The sequence below is a fragment of the Pan troglodytes genome, chromosome 9, assembly GCF_028858775.2.
Source record: "Pan troglodytes isolate AG18354 chromosome 9, NHGRI_mPanTro3-v2.0_pri, whole genome shotgun sequence".
NCBI lineage: Eukaryota > Metazoa > Chordata > Mammalia > Primates > Hominidae > Pan > Pan troglodytes.
The window spans coordinates 23,320,796-23,345,066 of record NC_072407.2 but is presented as its reverse complement, the minus strand read 5'-3'; the positions used below and the strand labels follow the sequence as shown (position 1 = coordinate 23,345,066).

The following is a 24,271-nucleotide window of genomic DNA, read 5'->3' as shown; positions in this document are numbered from 1 at the left end:
GGATTACCCTTTCCCCCATTCTTAGGCCTATGTCAGGCATTACCAAACAATTACTTCATTTTTTTCCTGCTGAATGCAGACCCAGCCTCAGAATCTTTCTCAATACAGCTGTACTCCAAGCAGCCAGTCCTAGTCATTGGTCAGAGTTGGTGCACAAGAGCTGCGGCCTGCAGCCAGAGAGAGGATGTGGATCAAAGCTTCCTGCTGTGTGCCTGCTCTTATGTCAGCTTTCTCCAGGTGACCTGGATACTTCATAGCTGCAACAGGGCAGCACCGGGCTTCGGTTCTCAAAATATGCAATCGTCCCTCGGTATCCACAGGATTCCAGGGCTCCCTGCAGAAACCCAAATCTGTGGATGCTCAACTCCCTTATATAAAATGACATACTATTTGCATATAACCTATGCATATGCTCTCATATGCGTTAAATCATCTCTAGATTATTTATAATATCTAATACAATGTAAATACTATGTAAATAGTTGTTATATTGTTATTGGCTTTTATTTGTATTATTATTGTTCTTTTCCTTCAAATAGTTTCAATCCTTGGTTGGTTGAATCCGAGGGTACAGAACCTGTGAATATGAAGGGTTGACTGTATTAGCAATTTTATTTAGAAAAATCTGTAAATAAGGTGTCACTAAATTGGGACTTCAATGCATCACTGAGCCACAGGGTGTGTTGGTATTTTACTGAGGGAGCCTAGGCGGGAATATTGCCCAGGCTGAGTCACCTAGGAATGGCAAATAGGTGCGTACTTGGATGATATTAAGTGATGTATTTTCCTCCAGTATCTCTTAAAGCTACTAAATTGGACCATGAAGCACCTGTTGCCTCCTGATTGGGTGATTACAGCAGAACAGAGGAGAGCTGTACAGCCAAACCCTTGGAATTTAGGGTTGCAAACCTTTCCAGACTCTTGAGCTACAAGACCTGGGCTTTTGAGCGTCAGTTGCCTGAGTCCTGCAAGCAGCCTGGGGATGAAGTTGATGCTGTAAACAACAGACCTGGAAGAAACTGTGACCAGTCTGAACCACTCCTTACCACTCCCCACGAAATAAGAACTGCAGGTGCTGTTGCGAGAGGAGAAGGAACAAGCAAATCAATGATCTCCAATGCAGGGAGGCCCCTGAGGAGGAGGCCTGCACACTGTTCACCCCCCAACCCCTGGTCCAGCCAGGCCCCGGGGCAGGATAAGTTGGGCATTTGAGAGCAGATGAGACTGAGGCTCACTTCCTGGGTAAAGCCTGGGCAGGTGACAAGTCTGACTGAAGTTTCCCTCCCAGAACCCAGCAGAGAAAGAAAAGTTAAGTAGAAATGGTTGCAAGAAATGTAACCTGTATTTTTGTATAACAGCAGGGAGAAATCTAATCTCAGACAATTTAATACGATATTATTCAGTCCGGTGTTTCACTATGTCTCCTCCCTTGTGGTGGTCATTTTGTTTTGTTCTGTTTGAGGTTGCCAAGGCATGGAGGAGGGAGAGGGAATCTGTTCTTGATCATCACCTGTCCCCTTGTCATTCACAGAGCTGTCCTGGCCTGTCTGGTCTCCAGGCATTAGTTCACACGAAGGGCTGCTCTAGTCACCTTGACCCATGGCCTGCTGAGTCTCCGTTTCCTCATCCACAAGACCACATTCTATTGCTTTTCGTGCTTTGTGTGGGCATGGGAGGGCCCTGGGAGACTTCTACTTATTGCTAACTTGCAGTGTTAGCTTAGGCTAATTATATAATTAGATAACTTCTCCATAACTCAGTCTCCTCATCTGTAAAATGAGTATAATAATAGTACTTAGCTCACAGGGCTTCTATGAGGATTAAACAAGTTAACACATGTTAAGTGTCTAGAACATTACAGATGTGTCAGTTCATATTATTATTTGCTACTACTAATAAAGGGGCAAATGTAAAAATGGCTCTATATGCAAACATGAAATACTTAATATTTATCACAGGCATTCTGATGTGCCTTCCTGGATAGGAGAAAAAAGGAGAAGTTACAGCCAGGGCTTTAGGAACAGCACACCATACTGGAAAGTGCTGACACTCTAAATCAGAACCAACAGAGGAGTCCTGGAGATGCCTCTGTGCCAGGCATGACCCCTTCAATTGCTGGATGGTGAAGAGCAAGTCTTGGAATGAAAGGGCAGGTGGCCAAGGCAATAGGTGGAGTGGGAGGGGTGGGGACCTCCAGGGGCTCAGGGCACTGGCTCTTTAACCAACAGAAGTTACAGCACTTTACTCTTTTAGCAACCAGTGTTGCCTTACCAGTCTGAGCTGGCTGACTCACCCCCACACTCCAGACCTGGACATACCCACAGTAGCATCCTATGCATGTGAGCATCATTCCTTTATTGTCATGAGACTGGACCCACTCAGGTGAGAGTAGGAAGAGTGAGGAGTGGGCAGAGGGGCTTGTTTGGCTGCCCCTTGGCTGGATGCTTAGCCAGGGCACCTCGGAAAGAAAGGGCATAGCTCAAATCTAGTTAGTACCAGATGTCCCGCCTGACCAAACACCTTGAAGCCAGCTTACGTGTTCTCTTTGTGCGGGGCCGGCATCCAATATGAATAGCCTCCTGGAAACCAGGCTCTGTCCTGGGCCAATCCAGATTCAGCTGGCCTTATCCTACGTGTATAGCTCCTGGATTCTGCAGTCCTCAGACTCTCTGCCTGACCTGATGCCTGAGGTACTTCATTGGCTAAGCCTTACTTTCTGCACATGGGTTTCTATCTGCAATGGTCCCTTGGATCATATCTGCTTCTGGAGCAATGTCTGAGCCTGACAGCAAGTAAGTATTATCTATTGTGCCAACTTATTGGAAGCACCCACCTGGAATTCCATGCTTGAAAAGTGGCCCACTCGGAGGCTGGAGGGTGGGAGGAGTGGATGATCACTTAGCCCTGTCTATCAGAGGATCAGGGAGTAGAAGAGACAAGAAGCATGTGGTCTGTTGGTCATCCCTACCCCAGGCCCATCAGCCCAAATGTGAATTCTTCAGCTCCTGTGGGAGAGAATTGGGCACACGGATAATTAATAAGAAAGGAATAGATCTGGGCTCTGAGAGACTCATGAGGTGGGTTCACCAAAATCTGGAAGCAATCACCAAAATATCCTAGGGGACCATTAGCAACTTACCAGGCCATGGCCTAGGACCACCTGTCTTGTCCCATCAGTCCTTACAGGTAGGTTTACTAACAGTCTCACTCAGCCTGGGACTGTTTCTATTTCAGCACTCAAAGTCCCACATCCCAGAAAATCCCTCAGTTCCAAGCAAATTGGGACAGTTGGTCACCCTACAGACAGAAGACATGTAAGGCCTTACCTGTCCCTATGCCCAGAACTGATCCTGAAGCCTAGTAAACAGAAGAACACAATCCTCTTCAGAACAGAAGATCCCCACAAGAGCCTGACTCTGAGGATACTCGGCGGGTCTTAGATAAAATATGTGCCTAAGATCCTACAGACTTTCAGTTCCCCTGGTGCCTCCTTGTGGATGAAGATGAAGCATGGGGGACTGTGGAGAGAGATCCATCTGGAGCCGGGGGACTGAGTGGCTCTTCCCTTCTCCAGGAAATAAAACCTATGGGACTGCATTTACACAGCCCATCTGCTAGCAACTGACTAATCACAAGGAAAGCACAGAGAAAATGCAAGATGCTGTGACCACAAGGTAGGGCAAGCATCTCTCTCTTGCAGAGGAAAATACACGTGGAGTCAGACTAGTTTCACCCTTCCAACTCTTATTTCTCCCGCTCTGCAAATCACTAGGGAGTACCACCCTTCTTTAAATTCCTAGTCAACTGCCCTCACACAAAAAGCTACCTGCAACTGGGAAGAATGCTATTTAGGTATCCCAGAGATTCCTGGAAAGAAGAAAATATTCCTTCTTGTTTGTAGAAATTTTACTTTTCAAAGCTAGAAAAAAGGAGGAAACAGAAGCAGGGCACAGGGTAGTCATTTGCATTGGTCAAACATTCAAAATTAGACATCCAAAGGGAAGGAGGAAATTGAAAATTAACTGCAGCTCCCTGGTTTATGTCCTTTCTGCCTTCAACTTGCTAAGAAAAAAATCTCCATTTGCACTCAGCTATGTCTGCTCAAGGGGACATCTGTCAACCTGGAAGTTTAATTGTTGGTAATAGTATTTCCCTGTTATTCGGGCACCACACAAATAGCATAAATATGATTTAACCACCCTTGCCAGAAATCACAAATTTGTGTCGTGCATGCTGAACGCTAAGGCTTATTAGCACAAAATTTAATTTTCGTTAATATCAGCCTAGGACAAGTAGAGCATGAAATTAACCTGATGTGTTAATATTGTGCTTCACCGTTCTGACTGTATCCTGTAGACGCTGTCACTGGAGACAGGTGCCGCTCTGCATGGGAAGAACTCTAGCAATCGGCACAGCCTGGGTGGAGCTGGCTCAGGAGGTGGTGTTCCCTGCAGCCGTAGGCAACCAAGGAGGCATTGGATGACAATATCGGAAGCACTGCATAGGAATCGGATGTTATGGTGGGAATTAAGGACTAGTAGCCTTTGAGGCCCTTTCCAATGCTGAAGTGCTGAGATTTTGAATCTTAAAAGTTCCACAGGTCAGATGCTGTTACCCAAGAGAGGAACTGGCAAACTATAGTCTGCAGACTGAATCCAGCCCACTGTCTGTTTTTGTGCAGCCCTCAAGCTAAGAATAAGTTTTACATCTTTAAATGGTTGAAAACATTTAAAAAAAAATTCATGATGTAAAATGTATGTGAAATTCAAAGTTCACTATCCATAAAGTTTTACTGGAACTCAGCCATGCCCATTCATTTTTGTATTGTTTATAGCTGCTTTTTGTACTACAACAGCAGACTTGAATAGTTGCAATAGAGACTATATGAACTGGAAAGCCCTAAATATTTACTATCTGGCTCATTACTGGAAACGTTTGCCAACCCCTGATCTAAGACAATAATGGTTTTTCAAATGGGCGCTTTGGAGAAGGGACCAGGACATTAAGAGAGAGGAATGGCGCTTCAGGCTTTAGCCAAGGCAGCTGCCCTTCTATCAGTTGTACATAATGTGCTTTTGTTTGAAAAGAGATTGTAGCTAAACAAGGTCCAGGACACACATAATAGTTCAAAACCCATTTCCTTTGGAGAGGCACATTGTGGTTTGAAAATGGTGGGCTGCTGGCCGGGCGCGGTGGCTCACACCTATAATCTCAGCACTTTGGGAGGCTGAGACGGGCGGATCACAAGGTCAGGAGATCAAGACCATCCTGGCTAACACAGTGAAACCCCGTCTCTACTAAAAATACAAAAAATTAGCCGGGCGTGGTGGCGGGCACCTGTAGAACCAGCTACTCAGGAGGCTGAGGCAGGAGAATGGCATGAACCCAGGAGGCGGAGCTTGCAGTGAGCCGAGATCACGCCGCTGCACTCCAGCCTGGGCGAAAGAGAGAGACTCCGTCTCAAAACAAAGAAAAGAAAATGGGAAAATGGTGGGCTACAAGGTGGCTTCAGGAGAGCTCCAGGAAATTGAAGACTAGTCCAAAATTCAGCTGAAACCAAATCTACATGTGTGCCTGCATGCATGCATGACCACGTTACTCCTATAAATAAGGGGTTTGAGGCCAGGAGCAAGTATGCAGTGAAATATCTTATAATCCTCATGGAACACATTTCAGGAATTCTTCTCTGTAAGAGGCTTCCCTTCCCTCTTTGCCTGGCAAACACTTACTCATTTTAAAATAAACATGCTCATATTATGAATCTATTAAACCATCCATGGTAGACCAATATCTACCGCAAATCCCTATAATCTGTGCTCATTAGCTTATTGGGGGAAAGGGTCCTTGCACGTGTGATTAAGTTAAGGACCTTGAGATGAGGAGATAATTCTAGATTATCTGGGTAGGCCCTAAATGCCATCACAAGAATCCTTATAAGACAGATACATAGAATACGGGACACACAGAGGAGGCAAAATGACAACAAAGGCAAAGATTAGACCTGCTGGAGTTTGGAAGTCTGGCCTCCAGAACCCTGAGAGAATAAATTTCTCTTGCATTAAGCCACCAAGTTCATGATAATTTGTTGAAGCAGCCTCCAGAAGCAAATCACAGTTACGAAAGGGTTTTATCATAAATGGTTCCACAATTCTGATACAATTATTTTCATTACGTTGCCATACTCAAAAGTATCACTCAAAAGCCCAGTCAAATTTCTTTTCATATACTGTAAGAAGAGTATGAGGTAATTTAAAGCACCTGGCACATACTAGAGACTTAATAAATAAGAATTTCTTTCTTTTTTAGAGGCAGAATCAGTTGCTCCAACCTTTGAGTCACATGACATGATGCTTTATGCATGTTTTAATGAGCAGTTACTTTTCTCAACTACACTTCTGTGTTCTCGATGTCAATCACCCCTACTAGAAGGCTATAAACTTCTTGGGGACAATAATCATAATTCATTCTTCTTTTTATCGTAATTTACTTTTTATTGAGGTTTGACTTACTGCTATGGTTTGGATGTTTGTCCCCTTTGAATCTCATGTTGAGATATAACCCCCAATATTGGAGTGGGGGCCTGGTGGGAGATGATTACATCATGGGGGCAGATCCCTCATGAACGGCTTAGCACCATCCCCTTGGTGATGAGTGAGTTCTCGCTCAGTTAGTTCACACGATATCTGGTTGTTTAAAAGAGCCTGGGACCTCCCCCTTCTCTCTCTCTCTCTCTCTCGTTCCCTCTCTGGCCATGTGATGTGCCTGCTCCCCCTTCACCTTCTCCCATGACTGTCAGCTTCCTGAGGCCTTCCCAGAAGCAGATGCCAGCACCATGCTTCCTGTATAGCCTGTAGAACCATGAGCCAATTAAACCTCTTTTCTTTATAAATTACCCAATCTCAGGTATTCCTTTATAGTGATGCAAAAATGGACTAACACACAGATATATAGTAAAGTGCCCATATCTTAAGTATATATCAAAGACTGTTTACAAGTGTTTACTTCTGGGAAACTACCACCCAAGTCAAGAGATAAAGCATTTCCCGAACCCCAGAAGGTTCTTTAATGCCCCCTCCCAGTCAATACCTCCTGTAAGAGTGGCTGCTATTCTGATTCTTTTGACGTTAATGAATTTTACCTGCTCTTGAATAGATATATTCTTTCGAATATGGCCTCTCTCACACAGCATAATATTTTTGACATTTATCCATCATTTTACTGGGTGGACTCTGGGGAGTTTCCAGTTTGAAACTATTACAACTAGTGCTGCTAGGAAAATTCTTGCACTTATCCTGCCATCGAAGAAAGCACACATTTCTTTTGGATATTTATAGGAATAGGATCACGGGGCAGGTATACAGCCAGATTTAGTAGATACTGCTGAATAGTTATTTGTAGAACTTAACTATAGGCATATCTTGTTTTATTGTGCTACATTTTATTGTACTTTGCAGTTATCGCATATTTTACAAATTGAAGGTTTGTGGCAACCTTGCATCAAGCAAGCCTATTGGTACCATTTTTCCAACAGCATGTGCTCACTTCATCTCTCTGTGTCACATTTTGGTAATCCTTGCAATATTTCAAAGTTCTTCATTGCTATTATACCTGTTATGGTGGTCTGTGATCAGTGACCTTTGATGTCGCTATTGCATTTGTTTCAGGGCACCACAACCGCACCCATACAAAAATGTGAAGATAATCAATAAATGGTGTGTGTGTGCTGACTGCTCCACCAACCAGCTGTTCCCCCATCTCTCTCCATCTCCTCAGGCCTCTCTGTTTCCTGAGACACAACAATATTGAACATAGCCCAGTTAATAACTCCACAATAGCCTCTAAGTGGCAAGTAAAAGGAAAAGTCACACATCTCTCCCTTTAAGCTAGAAATGATTAAGCTTAGTGAAGAAGACCTGTCAAAATCTGAGATATGCCAAAAGCTAGGCCCCCTGAACCAAACAGCCAAGTTGTGAATGCAAAGGGAAAGTTCTTGACAGAAATTTCAAGTGCTACTCCAGTGAATACATGAATGATAAGAAAGTGAAACAGCCTTTTGTGATTTGGAGAACGTTCTAGTGGTCTGGAAAGATAAACCAATCACAACAGTTTCTTAGGCGAAAGCCTAATCCAGAGCAAGGCTCTAACTCTCCAATTCTATGAAGACTAAGTGAGGTGAGGAAGCTGCACAGGAAAAGTTTGAAACTAGCAGAGATTGGTTCATGACGTTTAGGGAATGAAGCCATCTCCATAACATAAAAGTGCAAGGTGAAGCAGCAAGTGCTGATGGAGAAGCTGCAGCAAGATATCTAGAAGATGTAGCTAAAATGTTTGATGAAGGTGACTACACTAAACAACAGATTTTCAGTGTAGACTAAATAGCCTTCAGTTAGAAGAAGATGCCATCTAGGACTTTCATAGCTAGAGAGAAGTCAATGCCTGGCTTCAATGCTTCAAAGGACACGCTGATTCTCTTTTGAGAGGCTAATGCGGCTGGTGACTTTAATGCTCATTTACCACTCCAAAAATCCTAGGGCACTTAAAAATTATGCTCAATCTACTCTGCCTGTGCTCTATAAATGAAATAACAAAGTCTAGATGACAGCACACCTGTTTATAGCATGGTTTACTGAATGATTAAGGCCACTGATGAGACCTACTGCTCAGAAAAAAAAAAGATTCCTTTCAAAATATTATTGTTCATTGACAAGGCACCTGGTCACCCAAGAGCCCGATGGAGATGTACAAGAAAATAAATGTTGTTTTCATGCCTGCGAAGACAGCATCCATTCTGCAGCTTATGGATCAAGGAGTAAATTTGAATTTTCAAGTATTATTTCAGAAATGTATTTCACAAGGCTATAGCTGCCATGTATAGTGATTCCTCTGATAGATCTGGACAAAGTTAATTGAAAACCTTCTGCAAAGGATTCTAGATGTCTTCAGGAACATTCTTGATCCATGAAAGGAGGTCAAAATATTAACATTAACGGGAGTTTGAAAGAAGTTGATTGCAACCCTCATGGATGACTTTAAGATCATTAACTTTGGAGTTCAAGACTGCAGTGAAGGAGGTAACTGCAGATGTGGTGAAAATGGCAAGAGAATTAGAAGTAGATTCTGAAGATGTGACTGAATTATTGCAACTTTATGACAAAACTTGAACAGATGAGGAGTTGCTTCTCATGGATGTGCAAAGAAAGTGGTTCCTTGAGATGGAATCTACTCCTGGTGAAGATGCTGTGCATATTTTTGAAATTCCAGCAAAGGATTCAGAATATTATGTGAGCTTAGTTAATAAAACAATAGCAAAGTTTGAGACGATTGATTCTAATTTTGAAAGAAGTCTACTGTGGGTAAAATGCTACCAAACAGCATCACGTGCAACAGAGAAATCTTTTGTGAAAGAGTCCATGAATATGGCAAACCTCAATGTTGTCTTATTTTAAGAAATTACCACAGCCACCTCAGCCTACAGCAACCACCACCCTGATCAAGTCAGCAGCCATCAATGTCAAGGCAAAACCTCCACCAGCAAAATGTTTACAACTCATTGATGGTTCAGATGATCGTTAGCATTTGTCATCAATGAAGTATTTTTAAATTAAGTACATGTTTTAGACATAATGCTATTGCACACTTAGTAGACAACAGTATAGTGTAAACATAACTTTTATATGCACTGGGAAACCAAAAAAATTGTGTAACTCACTTCATTGTGATATTCACTTTATTGCGTGGTCTGGAACTGAACACTCCAATATCTCTGAGGTAGGCCTGTACTTTTGTTGTACAGATCTTCATTTTCATTAGCACTGTCTGAAATTTGGAGCAATGTGTCAAATCCTCACCATCCTTGTCAGTCTTTTTAATTTTAGTCATTCTGGCAGTGGCTAATTTGTCTTTATATTCCTCATGTACAAGGTCAAAATTTGTAGTACATGACCCTACCTTCCTTCCTGGCCATGGGGATCAGGCACAGTTATCTAACCAAAGGCCAGGTAAACCACAAGCCAGCTACCATCTGATGCTGCCCTGCAAGAAAAAAAAATGAGTTGGATCAATTAGATTTTCTCTCTCAGAAATAATGCAACCAAATGAAGAGAATAACACAGCCTTCAATGGGAGCAAATAATGAAATGCTGTAATGGCTATGATTCATCAATACAAGCCAAAGATATGGGAAAAAGGAAGGAAGTAGAAGCTATAACAGAGAAACAATGCAGAGTAAAAGGGAAAGAAGCCCACTGAGACCAGGACAGAAAGAAGCAGGTACTGTGAGAACAGCAGTGAACCAGGCCACAGACCTCAAGGCCTTGTTCTGAGGCCACTGGAGTGACCCTATATCAATTATACCTTAATAATGCTATTTTTAAAATGGAAAAAATAAAGTCAACATGATTTAATTTATATGACATTCTTGAAAATAAGGCCTTGGGGTAGGGCCTGTTCTTGAATCTCCAAGATATTCTATATCCCGTTCCTCTTAATAAACACCCTTGCCATAAGCCTCTCTTCACCTTAGCTGAAATAACTTGAGTGGTCCTTTGTTTCCTTTAACTAAAAACATTCAACTGCCATGCCTGGTATATAATATCAGTGATGTGCTAGTAAATGTTTAACAACCAACCATCTAAGAATCAAAGGCACTGATTTGAAGCATTTACCAATATCTGTGGTGTAAATACTCCTCCCATGGCCAGTTTCAAGCTATTAGTGTGACATCGCCAAACACAAGAGATGGGAAATAGCATATAATTATATAGTATTTTCACTGCACAGATGCAATAAATGTAAGTAGCCTCAAGAATGTAGTTAATAGTAAAATAATTAGTTGAGTATTTATACTCAACTTGAGTATAATTATTTATTGCCTTTGTCTTTAATTTATTTAATTAAAGTGTATATATTTTTTATAATGATGGTGTTTAATAACTGGCTCACAAAACTCCTGCAAATTTAACAATCATCTCTTACAAGCTGATACAACTGACTCTGACACACCACTGAGGTAGATACTCACTAAATGTTTGCATCCTTTCTTGCCTTCTCTGCGTTTTCACAGGCTCCTCATTGTGTGGAGTTCACTGCCTGGCTCTGCAGCCAATGGCACAGCCAAATATGAGCAAAACAAATCATATGATGATAGTGTTGTACTCAATTTTCCACAGTAGATTCCCACTGGTGATATTCTAAACCATGGAAATAGACATGTCATAGCTGTATTTACCCAGACAAAAGAGTGCAGCTTTTTGGTTTGGGAATTTGATTTGTTTTTATATCATCTAAGAGCAGTACACAAGCAAGCGTGTAATATGTTAAGTGGTCACAGGAACTTTCTGATTCACTGGAATGGTCCCTTGATCAAAAGCCCAACAAATATCTGAGCTCCATCCACAAGCCCACAACTGTGGACACAGTGAGAGTTGTAGTTTTTGCTGTTAAAAGGCTTTCAACGGTAATGGTACTGATGAAGCCAGTGGACATTTATTAAGTGCTTACTGTATAACAAGATTCTTTTCTAAGTGCTTTATGCAGATAAGCCCAATTAATCCTCACAAGACCCTTTGTGGTAGATACTGTATTGTCTTCCTAATTTTACAGATAAGGAAAAATGACACAAAGAGAGGTTAAACAGGAGCCTAAGGTTAACTATATGAACCTAACTATCTAACCCCAGAGACCATGCTGCTAAACACTGGGCCACTCACCTTAGGACAGTAAGATACAAACACTGTTATATAAAGAAAGACCACAATGAGAGGTTGTCTGTAAGTACATTAGGAGTAGAGAAGGAAGTAGCAAGTGTGGGCTGAATTATTCTCAAAGGATAACTTTAAAGGACCCTTTAGACATTGGGTGGTGGGGAGGGCTAAAGCGTAGACTTGAAGGATGGGCAGGATTTGGAGAGATCAAAAGGGCCAGGTGGTAGCTTAAGGGAAAGAAAGCCACCTGAAGGAGGGCATAACAGTGGGAGTGAGCATTGTGCCTCAGAGTACATGCAGAGAACCATCAGTTTGCTGAAAAGTAGTGACAGTAGAAGTTGAGGACACTTTTAGGGTGATGGGTATATGTTCACTATCCTGATTGTGGGGATGATATCACAAATGTATACATAACCAAGACTTACGTGTTGTATACTTTTGTATGTACATTTTATTGTATATCAGTTATACCTCAATAATGTTGTTTTTAAAACTAAAAACAATAAAGGCAACATGATTCAATTCATATGACATTGTAGAAAATAGGAACAAAAAACAGGTCAATATTGCCAGGGGCTAAGAATAGGGGAATGGGTTGATGACAGAAGTGTGAGGGAATTTGGGGGTGAAGAGGTTATGGAAGCATTCTATGTCTCGTGTTCTCTATTTTAATTGTGGTAAGGATTACATGATTGTATTTTTTGTCAAAACTCAGAACTGTACACATAAGAAGGATGAATTTTACTGTATGTAAATATATTTCAATAAATCAGACTTTTAAAAAGGTTAAAAGATTACACACACACACACACACACCCCCCCATATGACTTGTATGTGTTTGCTTGTTAACAGTGATAAGTAAATAGAAAGTAAATCTTTCTCCTCCTGCTGGAGCAGAAATGCTGGAAAATCCGAAGCAGGCTTCAAAGACTGACTTCCCATCTATGTACTGTCTTTTATACTTTTTAAAGTCTTTTCAAATCTAATGTCATTTGATCCAGTTGCCAACCCTAGAAGGAAGGGAGGGGAAGGGGTTACATACTGATTGGTGAATGAGGAAACTGAGGCCAGGGAGGTTAAAGACTCTCACTCAACATCACGCAGCTCAGAAGCGGTGAAGTCAGGACTAGTGTCAGACAGACCTGGCTTCTAGCCTGTTGCTCTTCCCATGTGCAGCACTGCCCCACTCCACCCCATCTCCAGCTTTGCAGGGTCCTTCTTGATCAGCAATCCATGGTCTTGTGCATCCAGAGGGAAGGACTCTGAATCAAGACCCTCATCCTGTAGGAGGCTTCTCAGAGCCTGCCCTCTGCCTTCAAATCATGGTGTAACCACAGGTAAATCATGTGGACAGCACCTGGGTACATCCCACAGGTTGTGATGAGAGCACACTTTACCTTGGTGGTCTTCCTCCCAGAAACCCATAACCCCAGTGTAATCATGAAAAAAATACTTTGCAAACCCAAATGGAGGGACATTATATAAAGTACCTGACCAATACTTCTCAAAATTATCAAAGTATCAAAATAAGGAAAGACTGGAAAATTATAACTAAGAAGACACAACAACTAAAGGTAATCTGATATGCTGGATGAAATCCTGGAACCAAAAAAGGGACATTCATGGAAAAGCTAGTGAAACCTGAATAAAGATTATAGAGTTTAACTAACAATAGTAACCTGTCAATGTTTGTTCCTTAGTTTTTCTGAACGTACTGTGGTGATGTAAGATGTTAACAATAGGGAAAACTAGGAGAGGGGAACATGAGAACTCTTCGTATTAATTTGTAAATTTTCTGTAAAAGTGAAATTATTCCAAAATAAAAAGTTTATTTTTAAAAAATCTCAATGGAGGCACTAGATGCTATTGTCCTTCCTGTTGAATCTTCTCTGAAGAAGCAAAGGGAATATTTTGTTTTTAGCCAGGATAGTCAATTTTTAAGCCAGGGGCAGGAGCTTCTCTGCTTCGGCTCATAAAACCCCACACCAGGTTGCCTGGTGGTGAGAGCCATCCACCTCTTCCCATCCAGAGTCACTCTGCCTTCTCCCCATCAGCAGCACCACCTGGCTCTTTGAACTCAATAAAGGCATCCTTTATTGTGCAGCCAGACAGCTGAGGGTCAGAGGGCAATGGCAGCCTCATCCACTGCTCTCTTGAAGCCTGGCTGGTCAGATCCCCTCTGGGCAGGACCACTGCTGGGGCAGGATTTCCAATGCTCCCAGTAAATATAGATAAAGAAGCATGGGTGTATGTGTGTGTGTGTTTGAGGGCGTGTGTGTGTGTGTGTGAGAGAGAGAGAGAGAGAGACAGAGAAAGACAGAGAGACAGAGAAAGAGAAAGAAAGAAACAGACACACAAATGGAGAGAGACAGACAGACATACAGGGAGACAAACACAGCTGATCACTGAGTGAGGACGTTATGGTGAGTGACCTGAAACGGGCTCCTAGAAATAATCTCTCAGTAGGGAAGCATCAAATCCCTTTGGAAACCAATGAAGCAGGAAAATGGTGTTGACCAATCTATTGTGCAGGCCTTTTTTATTATCAGTAAATAATGAAAGGCTGAAACTGTCCTATTACCAAGACTAATAGTTTCCGTGACTCTCTCCCTCTCCACACCCCACCCTCTGCCGGCTTTTGGTGACCAATTTTTCACCCTGCATTCTGCCTCTGATAACACAGTAGTCCTTTCTCTTCCAGGCCTCTCTCCTTCCATCCTCCTTCTCCTCTTTGTCTGCCTTAAAGGATTATTCTGCTTCCCAAATGTGGACACTCACAGTGAGGTCTCATCCCTGCCTGCATTCTTGGAAGCAGCCGTAGCCCACAAAGCACAGTCCCCCCAAGCCATGCCTCCAGGGCATCTTCAGGGCCCAGGTGGTCTGCTGGCTCCGGTACTCCTACAATAAGTAGAATTATACAATAAGTACAATCAGGATAAAGACTAGACTCCCAGCACTCTTCCTTCAGAGTAACATTGACACATTTACTCATAAAATGAATCTTACCTTCTCAACTGATTCTCAACTGGTTTATTTAGGGAAGGTGAAGTTTCCACTCAGGAAACAAAAATAACATCAGAAATTTTAACAGAGATCATTTAGTGTAAATCATTGCTCACCAGGAATTGGAGAACTGAGATGGCAGAGAGGATAATGCTGAAGTTTCACAGAGATAACTACAAAGTGGCTATGCCACCATGGCTGGAGGAACAAAGGGAAGAGTCTAGGGCTACTAGGACCTAGAGACATGAAGGAACCCTTCACAGAGATGGAGCCCAGACCTCTGAGGAAGGTATGCCAACAGGCCAGGGCTGGGATCTCCAAGGAGGGACAATGGGACTGGTTCTGAGAGTGTGGAAAAAAATGAAGACTGGAGCCAGCTGCTCTGCTGAAATGAACTGCCACTGCCAAAGCAAAGAAGCATTGTTGGAGTGATGCTGGCAGGAACTGGAAGCAAACAGGAAGAGGCATATCCCTTTTCTCTTCTCCAGGAAGCAGTCTCCACATAGCACCTTCTAATAGCGGAATCTGACATGGATCCATTTGGCAAAAGGAAAAAGGGTTTGCAGAATCCCATCCCAGCATCACAAAGCTGAGTATTAAACAGTAGGTGTGAATTTGAGGCACAGTAGCAAGAAACCAATGGAAAGAGAAGGAAAAAGAGTATACCTGTATAAATGTACAACTTATCAACTGACTGTTTCATAGCTAAACTATGTGAATGTATATTCATGCATGAATACATCATGTTTTAACGATAACCCTCAATTTCAAATAATAATATCTAATATTTACTGAGACTTTGCCAGGTACCAGACAAATGCTAAACTCTTCACATGAATGATCTAATTTATAAGAACCCAAAAAGGTAGATACCAAAAAAATCTTAATTTTACAGATGTGAAAATTAAGACTTAGAGAGGCTAAGTTGCATATGATCCTCAGAAAGTAGTAGAGTCAAGACCAGACCCTGTAAAGTTCATGCACAGTCACTGCATCACCTCTTATCTGCTGAGATCCATAGCTACAAACTCTTCCATCCTTTCCTCTCCCTTCCCACTAATATCGTCAGGACCTCTCTAGCAAGAGGGCTAAAAGATTCCTCAGTGCTGTCTCTTCAGATGCGCCATACAGCTCCAATTTCATGTACATCAAAACTCAGCATTTCACAGAATTAGAAAAAAAAATCTGGCCAGGCACGGTGGCTCACACCTATAATCTCAGCACTTTGGGAGGTTGAGGTGGGCAGACTGCTTGAGCTCAGGAGTTCCAAACTAGCCTGAGTTACACAGCAAGACCCCATCTCTACTAACAATACAAAAGAAAAAAAATAGCTAGGTGTGGTACTGCATGCCTGTGGTTCCAGCTACTTGGAAGGCTGAAGTGGGAGGACTGCTTGAGCCAGGGGGCAGAGGTTGCAGTGAGCCAATATCATGCCACAGCACTCCAGCCTGGGTGACAGAGTGAGACCCTCTCTGTATTTTTTTAATTAAAAAAAAGAAAGAAAGAAATCTAAAATTCATTTGAAACCAAAAAAGAGCCCAAATGGCCAAAGCAACCCTATGGAAAAAAAAAAAAGTAAAGAAGCTGGAGGCATTATACTACCTGACTTCAAACTATACTACAAGGCCACTGTAACTAAAAAAAGCATGGTACTGGTATAAAAGCAGACCACAGGCCAATGGAAAGGCTTAGGGAACCCAGAAATAAAGTGCACACCCTCAACCATCTGATCTTTAACAAAGCTGACAAAAGCAAGCAATGGGGAATGTACTCCTGATATGGTTTGGCTCTGTCCCCACCCAAATCTTATCTCATATTGTAATCCCCACATGTCGAGGGAAGGACCTGTTGGGAGGTGATTGGATCATGGAGGCAGTTTCCCCCATGCTGTTCTCCTGATAGTGAGTTCTCAAGAGATATGATAGTTTAAAAATCTGTGGCTTCCTTCACTCTCTCTCTCCTGCCACCATGAAGACGTGCCTTGCTTCCCCTTCGCCTTCCACCATGATTGTAAGTTTCCCGAGGCCTCCCCAGCCATGTGGAATTGTGAGTTAATTAAACCTCTTTCCTTTATAAATTACCTAGTCTAAGGTAGTTCTTTATAGCAGTGTGAAAATGGACTGAAACAACTCCCTATTCAATAAATGGTGCCGGGATAACTGGCAAGCTATACAAAAGATTTAAAACTGGACCCCTCCCTTTCACCATATACAAAAATCAACTCAAGATAGATTAAAGATTTAAGGGTAAAACCTAAAACTATAAAAACCCAAGAAGAAAATCTTGGAAATACCATTCTTGACATTGGCCCAGGCAAAGACTTCATGACAAAGACTTCAAAAGCTATTTCAACAAAAACAAAAATTGACAAATGGGACCTAATCAAACTAAAGAGCTTCTGTACACTAAAAGAAACTATCAACAGTCAACCTACAGAATAGGAGAAAATATCTACAAACTATGCATTTGTCCAAGGTCTACTATCCAGAATCTATTTTAAAAAAAAACTAAAACAAATAAATAAGAAAAAAAAACAAATAAACCCATTAAAAAATGGGCAAAGGATATGAACAGAGCCTTCTCAAAAGAAGACATATATGCAGCCAACAAGCATATAAAAAATGCTCAATATCACTAATAATTAGGTAAATGCAAATCAAAACCACGATGAGATACCATCTCACACCAATCAAAATAGCTATCATTAAAAAGTCAAAAATAACAGATACTGGTGAGGTTGCAGAGAAAAGGGGATGCTTATACACTGTTGGTGGGAATGTAAATTAGTTCAGCCACTGTGGAAAGCAGTCTGGAGATTTCTCAAAGAACTTAAAATAGAACTACTATTCGACCCAGCAGTCCCATTATTGGGTATATGCCTAAAGGAGTATATTCTCTACTATAAAGACAAATGAATGCATATATTTATCACAGCACTATTCACAACAGCAAAGACATGGAATCAACCTAGATGCCCATCAACAGTAGACTGGATAAAGAAAATGTGGTATACATATACCATGGAATACTGTGCAGCCATTAAAAAATGAAATCATGTCCTTTGCAGCAACATGGATGGAGCTGGAGGCCATTATCCTAACTAAATTAACACTAGAACAGAAAACCAAATACCACATGTTCTTACTTATAAGTGGGAGCTAAACATTGAGTACACATGGACGCGAGGGTGGAAAAACTACCTATTGGGTATTATGCTGATTACCTGGAGGCCAAAATTATCTGTACACCAAACCCTGGGACACATAATTTGCCCATATAACAAACCTGTACATGTCCCCCTTGAACCTAAAATAAAAGTTAGAAAGAAAATAACAGCATTAAAGCATGACCAGCATTAAATCACATATACACAACCATACACCAAATGAAAAGCAGAAAAGAATGTTCCCATACATAAATACATTAGTATCATCTGCAGCCAATAAAATAATGATGTGGCAATACATGAGTTAACATGGAAAGATAATCATAGCTAACATTTAACAAGAGCATCTCATATGCTGGGAACTGTATTATGGAATTTTTTTGGCATTAACATATTTAACCCTCACAACAACCTATAGTTAGTATATTCCATCATTATCATATAGTTAGTATATTCCATCATTATCATCTTCATTTTACAGATGAGGAAACTGATGCACCATAGCAATTATGTAACTTGCCCGAGATCATACAGCTAGTAATTGATAGAGTCAAGATCTCAAACAAGACAACCAGACTTCAGAGCATGTGATGTCAACCACCACATTATTCTGATTTCAGTAGACTATAAAAATCCATAATATGCCATTCAGTGAAAAATAAAGCAGATTAGAGAATAGTATTTATAGTATTATGCATGTCTAATACACATACATGGATATATATACATATGTATTTTTTATTTTAGTCCATAGGGAAAAGTATGGGAGGGCTTATAATAAAATATTAACAATGGTTATCACAGAGAGGTGGTTTGATTTTTTTTTTTTTTTTTTTTTTTGCTTTCTTGTATTAAAATAACTATGTGTTCTGGTTTTTCTACAATAAACACATTCTTTGTAATAACATTTTAAAGATTTTTGTAAATAAATAAGTGTCATCTTGGAGAAAATGATCTGGCAATTTGAACAGCTTTTTAATATTTTGGGTGAAAAAGAAGAGCAAACATGTGTTCCCACAGACATGCACAATAGAAAAGAGATTCAAAAGCATCTACTTCATCCTAGCAAGACAATAAACCAGTCCCTGACAATCATTCCGATATCTGAATAAGCCCAGGAGCCAAGTCCCTGGAATTATTTTAAGCATGTTCCCTTTTCCAGTGCACTGTGAAGAGATTGCAAATTTATTAAATATGAGATTATTCCACTTTGAAACTCATACCTCCACGATTCTAATCAAGATGACTTGGTCCCTCTGAACATCCGACATTTGCTCACTGGATAGCATTGTTGTGGCAGCTGTGATGTTATCCCTTTCCATCGGGAGTATTCTCTCCAATTTCCCCAAACCATGTGCTGCCTTGGAAACATGATTCTTATAGAGATCTAAGCAAAGGGAAATAATAAAAATAATAAAATCTTACACTTAAAGTCTATCTTTCATGCCACCAAGGTGCCTTGCTAAACCCTTCCTCTATATAAAAAGACAGACAAGCAGAGTGGCCCATACCATGTGTCATTCTCATAATTAACAATTAGAGAAAACACACTGATCTCTGCTCTCTGGATAATTCCAGTCACAGTAGTTTTCCACCTGAATTAAGCAGATTGCCAAGGCCAATATTTTCATGAACAGAAAGATTGAGTTGCCTATCTAAAGATGCTGACATGAAAGAGGCCTCTGTGAGAGAAAGCAATGTGGCATCTTACCATCAGGGCATCAACTCACATGAAATAAAGGTCTGTGGTAATCCAGGGAATCTTCCCTCTAAAGCAAAGGTTCACAGACTTTTCCTACAAAATGCCAGATGTAAATATTTTCAGCTTTGCAGACCGTATGATCTCTGTCACAACTACTTAACTCTGCTGTTGCAGAGTGAAAGCAGCCATAGACACTGTGTGAAAAGAAATCAGCATGACCGTGTTCCAATAAAACTTTATATAAACAGATGGTGGGCCAGATTTGACCCATGGGCTGTAGTTTGCTGAACCTTGCTCTAAAGTATAGGCTAAAGTATAGGTGTGTCTGCAATATTCAAGGCTGCCTCTGAGGAAAACTATAAAGTTGGCAATATTGTTCTCATTGGCTTATTCAATAAATGCATTGCATCCCTTAAGCCAGGGCCTGGCTTAAGCCTTGAGGATCAGAAGTAGAAAAGCAAATAAAACCCCTAGCGTTTACATTTGGGAGAGGAAGTACTAAGCAAGTAAACAACATGTAAACAAAAAAAATGTCTGGTAGTGGTAAGTGATATAAAGATGATAAGTAAAGGCATTGGGTTACTTGCTGGGGCAGCGGAGTCCCGCTTTAGATAGGGTAGTCAGGGAAAACTGAGGAAGGTACTTTTGATTTCACATGACAGTAAAGAGAAGTAGGTACAAATGCAAAGATCTAGGCAAAGAGTAGGCTCTCAGATATGGAGAACTCAAATGCAAAGAGGCCTAAGGCAGAAAAAAGGCTTAGTGGGTTTGAGGAGCAAAGAGACCTGAGGCAAAAAGGCTGCCTAGTTGGAGAATTTCTTGAGGTAAGGAGTTTGAGACCAGCCTGGGAAACACAGCAAGACCCCATATCTTAAAAAAATAAAATAATAAATTGTCCAGGGGTAATGTAGTCTCAGCTTCTTGGGAGGCTGATGTGGGGGGATAGCTGGAATCCACAAGTTTAAGGCTGCAGTGAGTCACGATTGCACCACTGCACTCCAGCCTGGGTGACTGAGCAAGACTCTGACTCTAAAGAAAAAAAAGTAAAGAAAGTACAAGACAGGTCCATGTCAAGGAGAACTAACTGATGGAGTCCTCCAGCCTCTACAGGTCTATAACCTGGACTACTGGTGTGAGTATGGCTTGCCCTGCAGAGCCACCAACACTTCATCAAGGGTCTTCTGCAGTCCTTGAAGTTTAAACCCAGATGGGGCTGAGGTTAAGGGCACATCAGAGAGAAAGGACAGCAGCCAGGCAAGGAAGGCGCCAGAGGAGGAGGGCCTTGCCTTCACCTGTGTCTTTGCCAGGTTAGCCTTTCCTTCTGAGTCTACCCAGTGATTCCAACGGGCTTCAGCTCCTGCTATGATCCAGGCTCAAATCACAAGATTGCTTCTCTTTGAGATCATCAAAAGTGCAAGCACAGAGAGTGACCGTAGGGTTCTCAGCTTGGTGTCTGCTCTCTCCTTATGTCTGCTGAGGCATATTTCACTCTTTTCTTTCCACTCCAGTGGTCTTGGAGCACAATAAAAAATCTAAAATATTTGTATTCCATTTGAGTTAATACCACATTTTCTGTAATTATCCCCGCTGCTAAAATCATTTTGTTGTGTGCTTTTTGAGTGAGAGGGAGGGGGTGGAGGATCAAATTAATTCTTTGGCAACAAAAATCTGTTCGTAGTCATTTAGAGCCTCTTCAGTCTGTGGAAACTGCAGCCAAAAAAGAGTGAGAACACTTAGTTTGGTAGTGAAAAAAAAATCAGGTACTTTTTAAGATACCAGTTTTTATGAATGTGCAAGTGGGAGGCTGGGTAGGTAAAGGAGAGGAGGGTTTTTGCAGTCAGTCTGAGCTGGGTTTGAATCGCATATCTGCCATTTCCTGGCTGCATGACTTTGAGGAAGTTACTTTGTCCATCTGGTCCTCAGTTTTCCCACCTATGAAATGGAAATAATGATGTCCTCTCTTAGGGTCAGTGGAGAGATTGAGATGATGTCTGTAAAACCTTTACAGGTGTTTGTCACATGGAAAGCACTAAGTGTTAATGATGATTTATTAGCATCCCCAAGCACTGCTGCTATTACATAAATTACAAATTTTTTGGGAGACAGTTTTTAAGATTTTTCAGAAATGTTCTTTAGGCTGGGCACAGTGGCTCATGCCTGTGATCTCAGCACTTTGGGAGGCCAAGGTGGGTGGATCACTTGAGCTCAGGAGACCAGCTTGGGAAACATGATGAAACCCTGTCCCTACAAAACATACAAAACTTAGTCAGGCTTAATGGTACGTGCTTGTAGTCCCAGCTACTCAGGAGGCTGAGGCGAGAGGATCACTTGAGCCCGGGAGGCAGAGGTTGCAGTGAGCTGAGACCCCACCACTGCACTCCAGCCTGCGTAACAGAGTGAGACCCTGTCTCAAAGAAAAAAAAGTTCTTTAATATATATACATACATATATATGCACGTTGTGTATATATATCCTTTAACTAAATGTATTATGATTTTAGAAATACATACTGAGGAAAAAAGAGATAAAGAGATTTAGCTGACAGAATGTTCATCATGCTATTGACTCTAATAGAAAATAAGAAAATCTAAACGTCCTAAAATAGGGATTAGTAAAATAAATCATGCTACACCCATAAAATGGATAATCACTCTTCATATCACTGCCAAAGAGGAATGTTTATTGATGAAAATATGTGTTCATAGTTAAATCAGGGGAGGCACAGGAAGCCAGTTACCCGTTTGTAAAGTATAAACCATATTTATTTTGTTAAAAATATTTTGTACCTGTGTATGTGTATATATACAAACTCATACGCACACACACACACACAAAGAGAGAGAGAGAGAAAGAGAGAAAATGTTCTGAAAGTATGACCAAAGGTTTTTTTTTTTAATTTTTAATCTTCATCTTTTATTTTAAGTTCAGGGGTACATGTGCAGCATGTGCAGGTTTGTTACATAGGTAGACATGTGTCCTGGTGGTTTGCTGCACAGATCATCCCATCATCTAGGTATTAAGCCCAGCATCCATTGGCTGTTCTTCCCTATGTTCTCCCTCCTCCCACTCCCCATCTGGCTCTACCCATCCAGCTAAGCTGCCGGATCAGAGTTCCTTCTGCAGCAACTCTCAGCAGCAGCACGCTGAGCAATAAGATGAAGGCAGGGCTGTGATTTTTCACAGAATTGGAGATCAGTTTGGGGAGTACTGAGCTACAAACAAAGCCAGAATTGCATTTTGGAGAAAGAGAGGGAGGGGAAAAGTTACAAAAAAGAAGAAAAAAGGAAAGACAGACAAAAAATACATATATTAGCAAAGGATCACTATCCTGGTCTTACCCATATTCTCCCTTTATGATTGAAGCCTATACTTATTCCACAACAAGCCCCTAGACTATCGTTGCAGGATCCCCTGTCACCTCCATGCAGAGTCCATGCAAATTCCAAGTGGGGGGGGGAACATGCTTTGATCATAGCTGGGCAAGGCAGAAGGGTAATGCTGTCCTAAGAATTGAAGGCCCTGATGGAAGTTTGAAGGCATGTCTTTGAGACTTTCAAGAATGTTCCTACAGACTCCTGCAAAACATGAAGCAGATGCCCATAATAAAATGGTATCCTGCTGGATCTCTGATGGAAGAAACAAACCTTGAAGCAAAAGAACCTCTACATTAGATGGACCATTTCAGCTTAATCGTAAAAGAGAAAGCAGTAAATGCAAAACTGGAAGAATAATAATAAAATCCTCAAAACAGCCTGACTTGGACAGTCTGTATTTATTCATTTAATTCAACAAATGCTATGTGTATCTTAATGTGCTGGGCCTATGAGAGTTACCAAGAAGTCTAGGACAAGGTCAGTCCTCATGAGCTCACCATCTAATGGATATGTTTCTTCAGGTTCCTTCATGCAGCAGATTGAGTTTTCCAAAAGTAATCAGCCACATAATAGTTCTGATCACACATCTTTCAAAACCTTGCTACTCCTCTATCAAAAAGGGGAGTCTATTTCCCCTTCTTTAGTGTCTGGATGGGCCTTTGTGACTGCCTTGACAAGTAGAATGTAGCAAAACTGAAGCTGCACATCTTCTGAGGCTAGATCTTAAAAGATGGTGCTTTCCACCTGGTTCTTTTTGGAAGGACCCTCACTTGCGGGTTGGCAGAGGCAGTGCCATCATGCTGTGAAGAAGCTCAAACTAGTCCATACAGAGAGACTTGTAGAGAGACCTATGTGGAGAGGAACTGAGGCCCCCAGCCTCAAGCCAGCCTCAGTCACCAGATATGGGAGTGGGCGGGCCTTCAGATGGGTGTAGCCTCTAGCCTTCAGGTCTTCTGGCTGAGGCTCTAGACATCATGGAGCAGCAACAAGTCATCCCTGCTGTGCCTTGTCTGAATTTATGACCCATAGAATCTATAAGCTTGATAAATTGTCTCATCCTAAATTTTGGAGTAATCTGTTACTCAGCCATAGTAAGTGGAACATCTTGGTCTCTTGAAGTTTAGAGCCAGGCAGACCTGTTTTTAAATCCTGGCCCTGAGATTTTCCAGTTGCAGGAGGCTGGCAAAGTTATTTAATCTGTGTGAGCCTCACCTTTCCTCTCTGTAAAATGGTTGTAACGTCTACCTCGCGTGGCTGCCTTGACAAATAAATGCTACAACGTGTATAAAGCAGCTAGCCTGGTACTGTAGAAACAGAGAGAAA

The 24,271-nt window shown here is 41.5% G+C and overlaps 1 protein-coding gene across 3 annotated transcripts in view; it reads right to left on the bottom strand.

Annotated features, from left to right (window-relative positions):
- The window catches only part of ZDHHC13 (zinc finger DHHC-type palmitoyltransferase 13), a 195,299-nt gene that overhangs the window by 2,045 nt on the left and 168,983 nt on the right, over nt 1-24,271 (bottom strand). For 2 of the 3 annotated variants that reach the window (XM_063783900.1, XM_063783906.1), the window contains exons 20-22: nt 19,096-19,259; nt 9,949-10,032; nt 2,834-3,005 (exon numbers count right to left, since the gene is read on the bottom strand). In XM_063783900.1, the coding sequence (XP_063639970.1) occupies nt 19,259 (1 nt within the window). In that variant the 3' untranslated portion in view covers nt 2,834-3,005; nt 9,949-10,032; nt 19,096-19,258. The remainder of the gene's footprint in view (nt 1-2,833; nt 3,006-9,948; nt 10,033-19,095; nt 19,260-24,271) is intronic. The other variant, XM_063783901.1, reaches the window with a different exon arrangement.